Genomic DNA, 17,388 nt, shown 5'->3' with positions numbered 1-17,388 from the left:
TGGCAGGAAAGAAACCACCTGGTTTTCCCTTGTGGTTTTCCTGGGTTTTTTTATGGCTGAGTGATTGTACTAAAGACTTGAAAAATTGAGCTTGCGTAGAAGTTGGGGGGGTTGTTAAACTGAACGAGTTATTTGATCACTTGGAATGACTGCAAACTAATTTTAAAGCTTAATCTAACATTAGTACTTTATGGCTTGTTTGTGGCAGCGAGAACCAAAATAAGTCATCGGTGTTCGTGTTTCTTTCAATATGAAAGCTGTGATGGGGGTTTAATAGTGGAAAAAGTGGGATGTGCAGAAGAAACGTTTAGTTTAGATGTATCCAAAAATAGTTCCAAAGATATTTGTTTAGCCACATAAGCTTTGTGTTAACCTACAGCAGAATAGTTACTAATATTCCAGACCTGCAAATGGACTCTGGATAGCCTGTCACGTTATGAATGAGACTAATCCCATAACAGCTTCCGTTTTACTCTTCTTACCTGTTTCAGAGTCTAAAGCCTTCACCCCATTTATTTGCCCAATTGAGTAAAGTCATCAAATTAAGTAAAGTTCAAGAGGTAGGTGAACATTTATTTCAAAAATATTTTAATGTGTTTTGACTAAGCTTGTTAGAAGGGAAAATGTTCCCTTACTATGATGTTTGTTCTTGTTCGTAGGTGATTTTTGGTCTCGCTTTACTGAACTCTTTCAGCTCAGATCTACGAGGTTTTGGTAAGTGAAGCTTCCAAAAAGTGCTGAGCAGGGATAACTGTTCTTTTTAAGCAGCAGCCTGTCTAGATGGATAGATGTGTGCCTGCGTGACCCTAGTAATGCGAGACCTCGCAATTAGTGGTGCCATTGAAGTCTAATGCCATTTTGAGAGGGGCAATAGATAGCACGGTCATCTTGTCTTGTATGAAGTTGAAGGTCCCTTCCATGAATGACTTGCTAGATAATGAATCAGATTGAGGTACTGTGATATCTTACCTTTTAGTTGTCCGTTAATATTTGAGTTCTGAGGTGTGGTTTATGAGACTTTGATTTAAATCTGAGCTGTTGTGGCTAGTGGTAAACAAACTCAGATTAAGAGGATGGTACCTAGTTAGAAAGAGTCTTCATATTAAAAAGAAATTTCAGGTTTTGACTCTAGCCTCTCTTGTTTTCAAAAGCTGCCCAGTTTATCAAACAGAAACTCCCGGATCTTTTGCGCTCTTACATTGACGCGGACGTCAGTGGAAATCAAGAAGGTGGCTTCCAAGATATTGCAATAGAGGTCCTGCACCTTCTCCTCTCCCATCTCCTTTTTGGGCAGAAGGGAGCCTTTGGGGTAGGACAGGAACAGATTGACGCTTTCCTCAAAACATTACGTAGAGGTAAGTGTGGTGTTCAGGAAGCCTTGACTAAGTGCAAACTTGAAAAATGGGGTTTTGTAACTTACTGTCAGAGCAGACTGTTGCTGAAATGGTGGGGCAAAACTCAGTAAAACTTTCATAAACTTCTGTTGAATTAAACTCTAGTTCATATCCTGGAAGCTACCATGATCCTTGTGTGATGACAGGTGACATTATTGATATGATAGTCTCTTCCTTTCTGAAACAGCAGCGTTTTGCTGTAAACCCATCAGAATAAGGAGGGCTTGGACTCGAAGCTAACTGAATTTAACTCAACTTACTCCTTGGTTCTGCACAAACCTAGAGGGAGGCACCTTTTGTACAGGAGCAAAATGTTTGTTCTACGTGCTTAAGTGTAACTTCTTAGTTCATACTTGCTTTAATGAAGGTTAACATCTGATCCTCTCATTACTGTGTCTCTCTTAAACTTTACTTCCCTGGAAGACAGAAGGGAGTATTCTCTTTCCATGTCCAAGTGCCTGGCTTAGATTTGCTAGACTTCTTAGACTCAATAGCAGCTCCTTTGTATCCTAATACTTCCTGATTTGGAGGAGAGGCTTTTGCTCTGCTGCTGTATTGTTTCCTGCTCTGTGCTTTTTTTGGATGACTGCTGTTAGTGACAATCTAGTTCTAAACTTAACCACCAGCACAGCTGTGGTGAACCTGTATGAACCTAGTCTGTTCTACATTCTTCTTTTCTAGGACTATTCAAGTGCTGGAGAACCGGGAGGTGGGATGGAGGGATGCTGCATGAGTGTGCCCTCTTGATTTCTGCAGCAGCAGGGAAACTCTAGCACAGCAGTCAAGTTATTCTGAATAGTCACTTGCATGCAACTGGTGTTCTGGGGTTTTTTGACACTTTTTTGTTACTCTTGCCTTCAGATTTTCCCCAGGAGCGTTGCCCTGTGGTGCTTGCACCACTTCTATACCCTGAAAAACGGGACATTCTAATGGACAGGATCCTGCCTGATTCTGGAGGGATAGCCAAAACCATGATGGAGAGTTCTCTGGCAGATTTCATGCAAGAAGTTGGCTATGGCTTCTGTACAAGGTTTGTAGGAAAATGTTATTTTCAAGCATCTTGGGTGGCAGTGGTTTTCTTGTTTCTTTAGGCAAAAGGTAAAGGAACAGTTAAAGTACTGAAATAACTAGAATCTCATTAAGTATTATGGGGTCATTTGTTTTAATTCCTGTTTTATATTTTGCTTTCTTCTAATGTGTATAGCATGTCTGTTGAGATGGTGTAGAATTTTGTCACGGTGAGGAGAGCTAGGTAAAGGTATTCAAATTCCTTGTGAAGGTTTTATAAGAATTGGACCATCACCCTTTTTTTTTTAAAAAGTAAAACCAAAGTGGGTAGGTAGGCATAAATTCCAACTAAATTCTACTAGATCTTTGGAAGAACTTTGCTCTCTTGTGACACTTTTGTTAGCTCACTGCCCACATGAAATAGCTTACAGGTAATAGTTTCACTTCAAGAGAGTTGACCAGCAGCAACTTTCTTGTTTAGACTGAGTTTTGATCAGTGTGGTACACAGTAAGATTGAGATTATTTGTAGCTGTAGAACCTAATTATGGTAGTGAATTGCTGGCAATAAAGCAGAGTATCTAGACAGCTGCATCAGTCTTTGCCTGCTTTGGCTTATTTTGGTAAAAATAAAGCTGTCTTACACACAAACCCAGGGTGAGTTTTTATTTGTAGATGTGCATTACCCACATCTTCAGTAACGTTCTGTATTCTTGCACTTTGGCTCTAGCCTGAAATTGTAGATGGGCATCTCTGTTAACTTGCTGGGGCTGTGTGAAACGAGCTGTCATCCAGAGAGCTGTGTGGTGTGAGCAGGACTAAAGACCCAGCACAAGTACTGCATTGCATGGGCTATTTGTTCATATACATGTGAGAATTGGAATACTTACCAGAAAAGTGGAAGGAGAGGGTAGACTTTAGTCATAAGCTGTCTATTGAAGAGTTAATTGGAATATATTAAAGGTTTATATCTACGGCTAGGTATACTGCTGTATACCTGTCTGCACAAATCCAGCTCAATTTTTGAATGTGGTTTTTAAGGATTTAGGATAGTGCTCTAATACTGGTAGTGATAACAGGAGCCTGCAAGTGTGTGGCTGGTTTTGAAGGAGGCCTTGGTCTTAGCCCTCAGTATGAACCTAACATTTATTTTTAAAGGAACATTCACTTTATGCTTAAGCTAAGAGAAGTAAATGATTCTGTATTTTAAAAGAAAGACTACTTTGGGGACATGATCAAATCTCAAACTTACTAACAGAAGTTTCTGTTTATACACTGAAGTGAAGGAACACAGTATAAGTGTGTTGGAAGATATTGAAAATTATTTCCTTTAACATGTGCCTGTTAATAAAACACTTTCTTGATCTATAGTGATGCTGTATAAATCTTGTTGGTCTAACCATGGAGTGTTCAGAGTGAAACAAAAATTGCAAAAAAGGCCTCCAGTTCTCAAATTTGAACTTAAGCATCTGCTCATTGTTTGCTCTTCTGGCTCCATGAAGGTTTTGCTCATGACCTCTGATCAGGGACGCCATGGCTTGCATCAGGCGAAAAGGCACACCTTCACAGCTTCCCGTTTGAGCAGTGCATGTCATTGTTCTGAAATGTGCATTCTCAGATCCTTTGTTTCACTTCTAGCTAGCAGAAAACTTCACTCTTTGAAGCTCTGTATCACAGGTCAACACATGGAAGTTTTCAACAGAAAACAGTGCTAAACCTACCCTGTGCTCTTACTTTTGACAGAGCATAGCCTGTAAAACATCTCTCACTGTCACTTAAGGAGACCTAGCTTTGAATTGAATACATGGCACTGTATGTTTCATAGAAATAATTGCATGGACTTTCTACTGAATTTCTCTTCTTGTGCTAGAATTTTGTTACGGTGGATCATTTGACTTAACAACTTGAGTAAATGGTTGTATTTTACAGTTAGCAATAAGTTTTTCCCAACAGTCTGTGCTGTTCCAGTTGTACTCATGGGTCTTGTTTTGGTCTGTCTTCTGTTGTGCCACAGTGAAATCCGCTTTAGTACTAAGGTGTCTGTTTTGTTGCATCTTAGTGTCGAAGAATGTCGCAACATAATCATGCAGTTTGGTGTTCGGGAAGTCACGGCTGCCCAGGTTGCCAGAGTTTTGGGGATGATGGCCCGAACTCATTCGGGGTTGACGGATGGTATTCCATTACAAGTGAGTGCCCTACTGGGGTGGTGGTTAGATATATTTTAATCGGCATAAAACGAGGAGTTAAAGGGCTAGCCTCTAGTAACTTTAAAATTGCTTTTATTATTCAGCACTTCTACTGTTCTGCCATAAATGTCCGTAGTACGTTCTTGCATGAAAGATTCTCAGAAGTACGCAACTGGTGTCCTTACTGGTCTGAACTTTTACCTTCATAGTGCTGGGACTTCTGTAGCTAGTGGCTTTTGAGACTGCTTTATCTTTAACTAGTATTTGATTGAGTGTATTTAACTTGCAGTCTATTTCGGCTCCTGGCAGTGGGATTTGGAGTGATGGAAAAGATAAAAGTGATGGAGCACAAGCCCATACCTGGAATGTGGAGGTCTTAATTGATGTTCTTAAAGAGCTGGTAAGTTTTGTGGGTATCCTGGTCTTTTATGCGGAATATCTGAAAGAAGGGCATGTCTCAGTGTGAATATAAAGCTTTTTAAGCTCCTAGCGGCTTGAATGACTTTAAATCTCATTAATGTAATTGCACTGCTGTACTTCAATGATTGTATTTTTTTTCTTCTTGAACAAGAATATTTTGAGGAATTGTGGGAAATAAAAGCTGCTCACATGCTTAATTTGGGTGCACCTTGAGATTTATTCCACGCTGCTGCCATGTACTCCAGCATGTGTTCACTGAGGGGTTTTGTGTTTGAAGAAGTTATTTCTGACAGTGGAAAAGAGTATGTGTGTCAGGGATCTTGTTTTGAAAAGCTTCTTGCTGTGGGTGTTAATGTTAAAAATGAAAAAAAAATATTTTTGTGGCTACTTATTCCAAACTCTGAATGCTTCTTCTGAATGATGACACTTCAGAAATAGGAAAGTTCTTCAACCACTTTATAAGCAGCAATTTTTTGTAATTAACAGTGAAACACGAGTACCATTTACTTTGCCTACATTATATTGGGTGATTTGATTTTTTTTCCCCGTATGTACCCTGTAATCTATGCAGGAGTCACTGTTTCATATGGTTTTATTTTAAACTTTGGAACATAGAACTAGCTTTGTCTTTGGTTCTCACCTGTGTCTCCAAGGGGTGGTCTGTGTTCCACAATGGTCATAGTTCCCTCTAAGCTCCTTACGGAGCATCCTCCAAGCATCCTTATGGCTTCACGCTATTGCTGAAAATGTAATAGGTGCTTTGTAAATACTTGCACTGTACATTCTTCAAAAGGAAAAGCAAGTTCTGCTTGCCAGTATGTCAGACCCTTCTGCCTCTTGTTACAGGGCATGTGGAGGTCTAGAAAAGGAATGAGTTAGTATGCTAAGAAAAAAAGCTATGTTGTGGTGTTTTGTGGATTTTTTTTAAGACTCGTTAATGAAATGTTTGGAAGGATAAACAGCTACTGCCTGTAGTGCTGAGGAAGTGCAATCTCACAGGCTAGTTTCAAATATTCACTTGCATCAAGTTCTCACAACTGTCTAAATCCTATTCTTTTTAAAACAAAAATCTTGCTTTCAACTAAAAGTCGAGTTGATATTAAGCTGGATAAAATACTGATGAAGAAGGGTTCTTACAAGTCAGTCCTGAAGGTTGTAATGTTCATGGGTGACTACTCTCTTGTTTTTGTGGTTGCAGAATCCTAGCCTGGACTTCAAAGTAGTAACCTATGAGTTGGACCATCCAGGATTTCAGATTCGTGACAGCAAGGGCCTGCATATTGTAGTGTTTGGCATCCAGAGAGGGCTGGGCATGGAAGTTTTCCCAGTTAATGCCATATACAGACCTTGGAAGCATGCAGAGGGCCAGGTAGGTTTACCAACATTTCTCTTGTATCTGTACAACACTTGGGAAGTTCCTGAATTTCTTGAATGGCAAATGTGGATCAGTAAAGTGAATTTTTAGACAAGCTACACTTGAGAACTTGGTCTGTGAGGCACAGGCCTCAGATATGTTACTGAAGTACAGTCCGTTAGTTGAACAGTGTCTGGATTGTTGGGAAGGAGATGGTTGCTTGCTCTATGCATGTGACACCACCTTTGGTTTTAGCGGAGTTCTGATGTGTAATGCGGCTGAGTGTAGAACTGTTACTGCGTGGCTGTGCTCTGGAGTTTTTACCTGGTTACACAAAAAGGCTAGAGCTTTGTCTGCAGAATGCAGCTTTGTGCAAAGAGGTGCCCTCAGCACATCTGTGTGTGGCACTTCCAGAAATCCTGGGAGAAATGAAGTGCAGTCTTACCTAAACCACATTGGTAGGAGGTCTTGGCTCATTTCTACTGCTTTGTTGATTTGTATTGTTCTCAGAAACGTCTGAGTTGATAAAGTAGAAGGAACTTTGAAACTCTAAATATCTAAACTATTTTTTGATGGCTTTTATTCCAGCTCTCCTTCATTCAACATTCCCTCATAAACCCCGACATCTTCTGTTTTGCTGACTACCCTTGTCATACTGTTGCCACAGACATCCTGAAAGCACCACCAGAGGATGACAATCGAGAAATTGCTACATGGTAAACCTGCTGTCAACTGCTTTTTATACCTAGAGTTAGAATAAGATTACTTGTCTGGTCTGTCTTCATGCAACCAGATTTATTTGTAGCTGTGTGTGCATCCCAGTAGATCAGCCATTAATATTTGTTCCATGTTTGGTGAGAGTTCCCATATTATCAGTACTTCCTTTCGTGCTTTTATTGGAGTTTTCTGGTTGTCCGGAGAACTTCTGCTAATGTATTTCGGCAGATACTGTGAGCTGAGAGAAAGGGGGTAGAGGAGTTGTGAACTTAAATCTGTCTTTCCCAGGATGACATTAGAGAAACTTGCTCTATTTGTATGAAAGAAGACCTCGCATTTAAATAGTAAATTTATATAGCTATTGCTGAGTTAGTGCATAAAGCTGACTAGTGTGACTTTCTGGGTGACCTTTGCACCCTTTCTTTCGATACAGCTGATATCAGTGAAGATAGTTGCTTCTATTTCCATTGTATTACCCAAAAAGAGGGAATTGGAGGATGAGGAATGAGTGAAGTGGGAGAAGGCAGCAATTGTTACTTGACTGTAAAGCAGACAAAGCAAGTAAAATATCTTCACTAAGTTTGACAGGTGGAGACTCAGAGGTGGTGTTCCATTCCTGGAAGTAATGTTTCAAGCAAAACTATCCAAGTGACCCACCTCAACCTGAATTTTTTCAACATCAGCTTTGAGTTTTCCCTCTCCCCTAACAGAATCAGAAGCTCTTAAGCTGTGTTTGCCAAAAAAAGGGAGGGTTTTTATGATTAAGAGTGCTCTTGTAGGCCTAATTGTATGTGATAAGAGCTGCAATATCAGGTTGTTTGCAGTGGATATTACTTTATGTTGTCTTACAGCTGTTGCTACAAAATGCTTGAATACCAGGATCTTGTAAGCTAACTACTTTGTAACTTTTGTGGGGGCTTGTCTGTTTGTTTTCTTTTTTTTCTTTTGTTAGGAAGAGCCTGGATTTGATTGAATCTCTGTTACGATTGGCAGAAGTGGGACAGTACGAGCAGGTTAAGCAGCTCTTCAGTTTTCCTATCAAGCACTGCCCAGATATGTTGGTATTGGCCTTACTGCAGATCAACACTTCCTGGCATACCTTGCGCCATGAACTCATCTCCACGCTCATGCCAATTTTCCTTGGCAACCATCCCAACTCTGCCATCATTTTGCACTATGCGTGGCACGGACAGGTAAGTATTTTCACTGGAGTGTGCCTGTAGTTTGTTCATGTAACTGAAAGCTTGTTAAATGGGTTGAACAGTTAGAACAGCAATGCTTCTTTTAGTTTGAGCTGGGTAATTCTAAACCCAAGAGATAATTTATCAGTAGTTTATGCAAAGTGATGTGAGTTGTCTCCTCCCTGTTTTGAAGCAAACTGTTGTGATTTGATTTTCTTTGGGGAAATACATTCAGAACAAAGAAATAATATTCACTGAGAAAATATTCCTGGGAAAGTAGAGATCAAAGTTATGCTTGACTTTTTTTTAACCTTCCAGTTTTAACCAAAGTTAACCAATGTTTGATTTAAAAAAAAAAAACCACCAAAAATCCCACAACAGCAACCCCCCCCAACTCTTAACTTCACAAATTTAAAGTGTAGAAACTTGAAGCAGTAAGAGGTGGGGAGGTTTAAACCAAAATAACCTCCACTGTACTTGCTAAAAGATACAGGCTATTTTACATATAAGGAAACTTCTTATACCCTAAATTTTAAGAATCTAGGGTGCTTTCTGGAAACTTAGGACTGGCTGCTGACCTTCAAGGAGAGCTTCCATTAGAGATAGGGTAACTCTGTATGCAAATACCATGCTTTTAATGGTCAAACAAGTAGGCTTTTATGGATTTGCCTTTTGGTATAGCCTTCATCATTGTGTCCACTGGTAGTTAAGGAAGTAGGAGTCATAAGAACAAACTTAAGGCAGAGGAAGTCCTGGGTGGGAGGGAATCTGCATTAGGAAATGTCTTGCCCTGTTCAAGTAGAGCCAATGATAAGAAGTTTGACCTTGGAAGTCTTAGTCCATATTGACTGCAAAATTAAGGCTATTTGCTAGCTGGAGCTCTATGAACATTTCCTATTTTTCCTGATAAGTCTTTAAATTGAACATTGGGGCAGGTGAGATAGAAGCAATGTGCTTTTTGCGTAAGGTCTTGAAATGGCAGAACATGCAATTTTTCTGCAGCGTAGGCTTCTGAATAAAGTGCAAAATGATGGCTGCCATGTGATATGGTGCCATTCCACAACATGAGGGTGTTTCGCTTCCCCAGATGAGCGAACCTTTTAAGGAAAACCATTGCTGCTATCAAAATGTTCATTGTCCTGCAGTTTAAGATTGCCCCTGTGTGGACAAATAGCTAGATACTGTGTTTTCCATGTTAAGGTGTGACCTTGGAATTCTTACTTCAGGAGAGCACGTCCGGCATAACATCTTGTAAATGATGTGTGTGTTCCATAAGCAATTTCTCTACAATTGAGAGGAATTAGACCTGTACAGTGGTAGGAAAGAGATGGGGATGTACATATTTACCATTTGTAGTCACTCTGCGTCCTTTAGTTGTGGCTTCTGGATAGTTTATTATTGCGTGGTAAGAGCTCAACTCGGAAACTAAGTTCTGAAGCTAGAGAAAATATGTTTGCCTGTTAAGCTTTAAAGGTAAAATATGCTACTTAATGTTCACATAGTTGATGGCTTTCCTAGAGGCATGAAGTACAATCCTAATTTAATTCTCCTTAGGGTCAGTCTCCTTCGATTCGTCAGCTTATCATGCATGCAATGGCAGAATGGTACATGAGAGGGGAGCAGTATGACCAGGCAAAATTGTCACGTATTCTTGATGTGGCACAAGACTTGAAGGTGAGTTTTGCAAAACACTGCCATTATTTTCTGTCTGGTGTCTTACGCAGACTCGCTCATCTTTTAACAAAGGCTTAGCTTAACTTAGATGTGACTAATTTGGTAAGGATTACTTTGTTTAAGCATGTCTGAATTCAGTTGTTGCTGCTGTACCTCATCTTAAAAAAAAAAAAATCAAAACAAGAACCAAACCCAGCCTATGTTCATGTGACTTTCAGTGCTCTTCAGCTGAGTTGTGGTATCTGACTACAGATGCTTTCTAGCTTGTCCAGTTGTGAACCCAAGACACTTTTACTTGGTGTTTGCAGTAGAGTTGGTTATTGTGGCTTAGCTGACAAGTAACTTGGGAAGCGGTATCATAAAACTGCTTGGTACGTGAACGTACTGTAAATGCAGGAAGAGCTTCAAATGTTTTAACCTTGAATACCATTGAAATGCGAATGTAGAAAATACCCTTCAGATATTTGTGTAAGTGTGGCACTGCTAAGCTTAATGGAGTGAGGATTTCTTAAGAATACAAGTACTTTTCAGATGTTTACGTGTTCACAAAAGAGACTGAAAGTTGCAACTGACTTTTGAGGCCTTTATCGTTTCCTAGAGTTAGATGCATAATAATTGGTCATTTCAAAGTGCAAGAGCATCAACTGTTGCTTCAGGTCAGTTTTGTTGTAGCAGTCCCCATGTTCAAAGACGAACAGTTTGAGCAGATGTATTCAAAGTGGCTCTGAAGCACTTGAGATCTGTTTGCAGGCAGATGCTAGACTCTTCGGATTAATTTTGTTGTAATATCAAGTTGGTAGCTCTTGGCCACTTGCTGGTGGATTTTCATATAGAGGAACTTAAAACTGTAATCACAAGGTCACTTCAAAGAAGGTAGGGTTGTGCTTTCAAAGGAGAGCTGTTGCTTATTTGTCTCACGAGCGAGCTATAAGTAAGTGAAGCTGATAGTACCAATCTTTTTGTTGACAAAGAAAGCATAAGCAGCATGTGATAGCAAGACTTTACTAAAAAGTGTGTGGGGATTAGAAAGAAAAGAAAGGAGAAAGGGTATCCTTGTGTCTTCACTAGTAGTCTTCTGATTTTTTTTCTTTAGGCCTTGTCAATGCTGCTAAATGGTACTCCATTTGCCTTTGTTATTGACCTTGCTGCACTTGCCTCTCGACGGGAATACCTCAAACTTGACAAATGGCTCACAGATAAAATTCGGGAGCATGGGGTAAAGCAGGATTTTTCTTTTTATTTCTGCACTCTATCAGTGACTAACTTAAGTCACTTTAACAATTTTATAACTAGCTTTAAAGTTGTGGAAAGTGTCCATGGTCTGATAGTTCAACATTTTCACTGAACTATAATAGCTTAGTGCAATTCTTTCCACTGTGCAATTGCCAAGTTTGAAATAGTGGCTTGGATGCAGTTTGGGAGGTTAAGATAACGTTTTTTTCCTCAGGAGCCCTTTATCCAGGCCTGTATGACTTTCTTAAAGAGAAGATGTCCATCTATCCTGGGTGGCCTTGCTCCAGAAAAAGATCAACCCAAAAGTGCTCAACTTCCTCCAGAAACCTTGGCGACTATGTTGGCATGTCTGCAAGCTTGTGCTGGGTAAGGATTATATTGCTTACACTGAATGTGTAATCTGTTTGCAACTTGTTTGCTGGCATGTGGTCACAGCTGGTTTGGAATTTCACGTGGAGAATGGGGTTAATGAAAGTATATAAGCTTGCAGGGATAGATTCAGTAGTAAGTTTAATTTTGCACTGAAATTTCTGTTGTTAGGCTAAGTCACAAGAGCTTGAAAGAGTGTTTTTGTCTTTATAATGAAACAGATGAGGTGATCTTGGTAACTGGGGGATGGCTGGTTAGTCAGATCCTGGGTGGTTAATGACCGGATACAGGGCTGTAATTCGGACAAAAAGGAGTACAGGCCATAACTACAGAATGGGAAACGGTGACTGTATAAAGGATTTTGCAGTTGCGTTAAGCGTATGCTACTGTGTGTGGCTATTGCCTGGCAGAAAGGGCTAATGCAATCCTTATGTGTAGGAGAAAAGTGGTAAGTGGTGACTGTAACGTCATTGAGACTGAAACTAGACGTGTAATTTGTTGTCTTTGTTTGAAGTACTGACAGACTCAAAGTAGTCAAAGGATGGAAAATATCTGAGATCTTTTGCGTATCGGTTTGTTTAGCTGAAGTCCAGAAGAAAAAAGGTGGATCCCAGAGAGCTGTGTTTATCTGCCAGAGGGAGGGGTAAACTACAGAAAAACTAATGGAAACTGGAATTAGACAAATCCATTTTTGAATGTTGTGTTAATGCTTAGTAAAAATGACTTGTAAAATTTGTGCTGTTGCTGCTTGATATATCAGATCATGATGGTATTTAACTGCAGCAATACTTCAAAGATAACTAGGCATAGCATAGTGTGACGTATGAGCCAGAGACACTGAAAGCTGGAGATGGTGCTGATTTTGGTGTTAAATTTTGACATTATCTGATCTAAGGCTTATATTGTGTCCCTTGGCTTAGCCAGTGTTGTCTTGACAGATGTAAGAAACATCTTTAAAGGTTTCTAGGATGATTCCTGGCTGTCATGTAGACACTAGGAAATGAGTATCAAGACAGAATTGTCACGATGGGTATTTGAACTGGAAGGGTTCCTGTATGGGTACCTTCGAGGTACCTGTAAGACTTTTTTTGGGAGAAAGGATTCTCCTGGTTTCTACTAGGACCTGTGCAATTAAACTTCAAAATGCTGTTGAAATACCGAGTCTGAAATACAGTGGTCTAGCACACCTCTTGAACTGAAAAGATGGACGTTATTTTTCAACTCAAAGTGCATCTCCAGAGACTATAGTTCACAAATTAACGTACATTCATTATTTTGCATGCTACTGTGTCCAGATTTTAGGGGTTTAATAGTTAACTGTAGACTTGACTTGCATCTAATGTCACTGTGTTCTGAATCTTAATGTGTTACCAAGTTGTGTTTATTCAATTAATTCCAAAAGCCACTAGTTCTCTACTGGCACAATTCTCTCAGCCTTTGGTTTCTTTTTATAGCTACTTGTATTCCCTTTTATGCAAGAATGTGACCTACTTGCAGTCATTTTCCATTAGTTATTCTCTTTGAGCTTTAAAAAGAAAATGCTTGGATTTCTTTCATGAAGCAATTGCTTTGATTAGCTTAGGTTTCAATCACCGATAGAAGCAGGCATTGTAAAGACTAGAAGATTAAAATCACAGTAAATATTAAATATGTCTGGGAGGGTAGTTCCACTTCACCAGCCGAAGTCTGCCATCTAAATCTGTTGATTTAAGAGCCTGCTCTTTAATTAGGCTGCAGTTATTTCGTGCCCCATTTTGTGTCCAGGGAGACGCTTTACTTAGCCACCAGGACCCTGCATCTTCTGAGACTATTTTTGGTGCAACTTGTTTATCACTGGTGAGCACTGCAGTTGTGGCATTGTGTAGCAGTGAGGCTTCAAAAAGAAATAAATGTTCCTTTTATTACTGAGTGTTTTTAAAATGAAGTCAGGGTGGTTGCAGGCACCGTGGGCTGACCAAGGATGTGATTTGGTAGCAAAGTGCTTAGGAGAAGTCTTCCCCTCAAGAAGGTACAGTGAGTCAAGAGAGGCAGAGGTGCATCTTCCATGCAGTTGTGTCCAGCACAGTCCAAGCGTGTCAGTGTGGGGAATGGTCCTTCCTTCTCAAGAAGGGAAGAGGTTTCTGGCTATTTGTGCCTGGGGGAATGAAAAGGCATTTCCTTGCTCTGTAAAAATGGGTTAAAAAAATAATAATAAAAAAAATATATGCAAGAGGTATGAACTTCTTATTTCGGCAAGCTGGAGCTTCCCATAAGCTGACGGTTTTGTTCCTCCAGAGCTGGCTGGCTGTGGTACCTGGCTCTCCTCCTTACTTGGATTTCAAAGTTCTCCTTCCTGCAGTTGTCCCCTAGTTCTGACAAGACAGGGGGTAATGGGTTTAAGCTGAAGGAGGGTCGATTTAGATTAGATGTTAGAAAGAAAGTCTTTACTGTTAGAGTGGTGAGGCACTGGCACAGGTTGCCCAGAGAGGTTGTGGAGGCCCCATCCCTGGAAGTGTTTAAGACCAGGTTGGATGAGGCTTTGGGCAACCTGGGCTAGTGGAGGGTGTCCCTGCCCATGGCAGGGGGTTGGAACTAGATGATCTTTGAGGTCCCTTCCAACCCAAACTATGCTATGATTCTATGATTCCCTGCCAGGAATGGCTCTGATTAGGTTAGATGCCTGAATCTATTTTTACGTAGAACTTGAAAATGCGAACACTTTCTTTAAGATCTGCATATCAAATCATGCCCACCTACTTCTTCATACCATTTGCCTCAAATGCAGGGTTTTTTGTGAAAACCTATGGGTTTGTACTATCTAAAAATATTGTGAAGTTTGCATTTTGATACAGCAGTGTGTCTTTTGACGTGATAGTTAACCTTCAGTCTGCTTAGATGGCAGGACATAATGTTAGTGCTTGTGTGTAACCATAACTGGTCACCCTAAGTATCAAACTTTAGGATTGTAAGCCTGTCCTAGTCTTCACCATGGGCTGCCATATTATCTACCTACAGCAGATTGGAATGTGTTTTACTAAAGTGTGCCTTGGTATTTAAGGATAAAGACTGCAGGTTTAACTGCTACAAAAAAAAAAGGGGGAGCTCAAAAAATTGAGTCTGGTAACTGCATGTGAACTCAACTGTTCAGGCCCTGGTCCCATTCCCTGGTTAGTTGCAGTGCTGTATGATCTGGGAATGGCTCCTGCATCAGAAAAAAACTGCTGCCTGTTCATTGGTCATGTGTACGTTTCAATGTTGAATTTCAGAGGCTGTGGCATTGGGGTGTAGGCAAATATATGTTGTACATACTGAGCCTACTATGTGCCACGCTCAGAGCTCTGTCTTCAGGTTTGGGTGTGTTTTCTCTAAACAGAAATCCCTTTGGGTTTGGTTTTTTGAAGGTAGGTGTCTGATTGCTTTTTGAGACATGCTCCCCAAGCCCCTTGCTTTTAAAGTCTTTGATGCTAGGCCGTGGCGAGAGGATGTTAAAGCATTTAAAGGAGTCAGCTTGTGAAACAGCTGATAAAATGTTTGTTGCCCTGTATAGAAACCTGCTCACCCGTGGCATCTGCCCAGATTCCCCTGTCTGTCTGGGACGAGCTTTTTCCCACACTACATAGTGGATTGTTGGCTTTGGAGAACAACTGGAAGCCCTTAACTCTGTGTAGCCTGTAATGGGATACTCACCAAAGCTGAAGGCTGGTCTGCACTTTGTTTTCCTGCCTTAATCGTCAGGATGGATCCTCTTTCTTTTTCCCCTTGTCCCAACAACGGTGAAGTAAAAGCTTGTGAAAATGGAGTTACAGTGAGGAACCTCCAGACAAGGTTAACAAAGCTGTGTTGGAATAGTTGTACCAGTCCAGGACGGAATCTGCTATTTTAGCTGTCGTCATCAAAAAGGTAGAACAGAAGTTCAGGAAAGCTGTAAATAATTAGCTGTATTTTCCGAAAGGAAAATGTTAGTGTTGTGTTGTATGTTTGTGGTTAGACCTGTCAGTAGCGGAGCTGGTTTTACTTCTGGTTTGGGAACCTGGCAGTCAGATGTGGAATACTTTGGAAAGAGGTACTGACTGCTCTTGGTTGTGCAATGACTGCAGGTCTAAGTTTGAGTTTTCTGTTGGCTTTTGATTATAATTTCCTTATAGTTAGAGGTTTCCTGTCTCTGTTTTGGTTAAATGTTAGTGCATGAAGCATGTTTTTCTATTTATAGACAGATGAATTTTAGTGAATCAGGTGGTGGTATTTATATCTCATCTCTTGTCAGTGAGTGTAGCCCAAGCTCTACTCATGTTGTATCTTCTCTTTTGGAGAGACCTTGTGTTTAACGAGATTCATAAGGGGAATAATCATGAATGGTGAAGTGTGGGGACAGGAATGAGCCTGGAGGAGCTGATTTGAACAAGAGATCATCCCATCAGTTATTATGTGTTTTAATTCATGAGGCTGAGCTCTATATAGCCCATCATGCAGACAACAGCAGGCAAAGACTGTTGTAGGTAAGTCTGTTCTTGCAAGGGCTGTTGGAGCCATATAGGTGCATATCCCAACTTTCTGTAAGTCATTACTTGCTGGGATAACTGTAAGGCAGTATTTGAGTTCTTGAAAATGAAGGAATATACTATTGGAGATGAAATTTTAGAACTACAGTTTAAAATTTTCTGTTTGTATATAGCCATTTCTCTTGGGACAGGCTCTAATGCAAGTTTTGCAAATAACAAAATGTAACTTCTGCTGGCTTTGTTTTGCAGCTTCTGTTTGTGAAATGTGGCCCTGATTTCTGTAGGCAAACCAAATAAGCTAGGGGCCTTAGTGTCATCAATGTTACATGGCTCACTGTTGTACTTCTCTGTCCTAGGAGTGTTTCTCAGGAGCTGTCAGAGACGATCCTCACCATGGTAGCGAACTGCAGTAATGTCATGAACAAGGCTAGGCAGCCACCACCTGGAGTCATGCCAAAAGGACGCCCACCCAGCGCTAGCAGCTTGGATGCCATCTCCCCTGTACAGGTAGATAAATAAAATGCTGCATTTTTTAGAAGGTGCTGTTGATTAGCATTAGTTTTGCTGCACTACATGAACTCTTTCAGCAGGACTAAGTAAAAAATCATGTGGCTCCCTTAGTTTTTATGTTTGCATGTCCAGATAACTTGCTTGTAACTGCAGAATAATGCCTGAGGGTTGTAGTTCAGAACTGTCTTTGACTTCACAAGTATCTGTAAGAAGTAATTGAGGTATAGCAGAATGGGAGCACTGAGGAGGGATAGAGATTTGGTTTATTTAAAATAACTGAGGGTTTTAAAGTGCTAAAATTTACTAAGACTTTTGAGAACTAAGCACTGCCTTTGAACCTGATGTGTCTTGTTTGTAGCTTCACGGGCCAAGCAACAGTGCTAGAGCGTAAGGACTTGTTATAACTGGGGCTCTTCAGCTCTCAACTGAACTGCTCTTTTAAAAACAAGGTACATTTAAGTTACTCCCTGCCACTCATCATCCCTTCCTCCTCTGGGAGCAACACATTACAGACAGGTTTTGCTTCTAGCAGTTACATTCAATGGCAGATTTTAAAATGGTAACAACTTTTTTCACATGGAATAGTGGCAATTCAGCATTTAAGAATGTCTGAAGCATCAGTAGATTATGTAAACTAAATACAGAGAGCAGTTTCCTGGTAAATTGTTACTTTATTGGAGTTGCTCAGCAAATGTACCAAGTATCTCAGCAACCTGCTGCACATAAGTGATGTGAGTAAATAAAGCAGCAGATGTTACTCTGTAGCTGTGCTGTCTTTTGGGTAGATAATATAGTTTTTTGCTGTTCCTAGTCAGGAGCTCTGAATTTATTGCTTTGTCAGCTGGTATTGTGCCTTGTCTCCTACT

General features: G+C 40.4%; 1 protein-coding gene and 1 non-coding gene across 11 annotated transcripts in view; both read left to right on the top strand.

The window, feature by feature from the left end:
* CNOT1 (CCR4-NOT transcription complex subunit 1) overlaps positions 1-17,388 on the top strand; it is a 59,246-nt gene that overhangs the window by 11,887 nt on the left and 29,971 nt on the right. For all 10 annotated transcript variants that reach the window (XM_075765786.1, XM_075765781.1, XM_075765788.1 and 7 more), the window contains exons 5-17: positions 492-560; positions 660-714; positions 1,152-1,355; positions 2,256-2,424; positions 4,460-4,586; positions 4,876-4,986; positions 6,205-6,375; positions 6,949-7,076; positions 8,030-8,270; positions 9,813-9,932; positions 11,026-11,148; positions 11,380-11,531; positions 16,369-16,519. In XM_075765786.1, the coding sequence (XP_075621901.1) occupies positions 492-560; positions 660-714; positions 1,152-1,355; positions 2,256-2,424; positions 4,460-4,586; positions 4,876-4,986; positions 6,205-6,375; positions 6,949-7,076; positions 8,030-8,270; positions 9,813-9,932; positions 11,026-11,148; positions 11,380-11,531; positions 16,369-16,519 (1,821 nt within the window). The remainder of the gene's footprint in view (positions 1-491; positions 561-659; positions 715-1,151; positions 1,356-2,255; positions 2,425-4,459; positions 4,587-4,875; positions 4,987-6,204; positions 6,376-6,948; positions 7,077-8,029; positions 8,271-9,812; positions 9,933-11,025; positions 11,149-11,379; positions 11,532-16,368; positions 16,520-17,388) is intronic.
* Positions 16,844-16,979, top strand: LOC142603779 (small nucleolar RNA SNORA50). The gene has a single exon (XR_012837676.1). It is a non-coding gene; the product is annotated as a small nucleolar RNA SNORA50 (small nucleolar RNA).

The sequence above is a fragment of the Balearica regulorum genome, chromosome 13, assembly GCF_011004875.1.
Source record: "Balearica regulorum gibbericeps isolate bBalReg1 chromosome 13, bBalReg1.pri, whole genome shotgun sequence".
Lineage (NCBI taxonomy): Eukaryota > Metazoa > Chordata > Aves > Gruiformes > Gruidae > Balearica > Balearica regulorum.
Note: the sequence above shows the minus strand (reverse complement) of the source record. Positions and strands in the feature narration are given on the sequence as shown.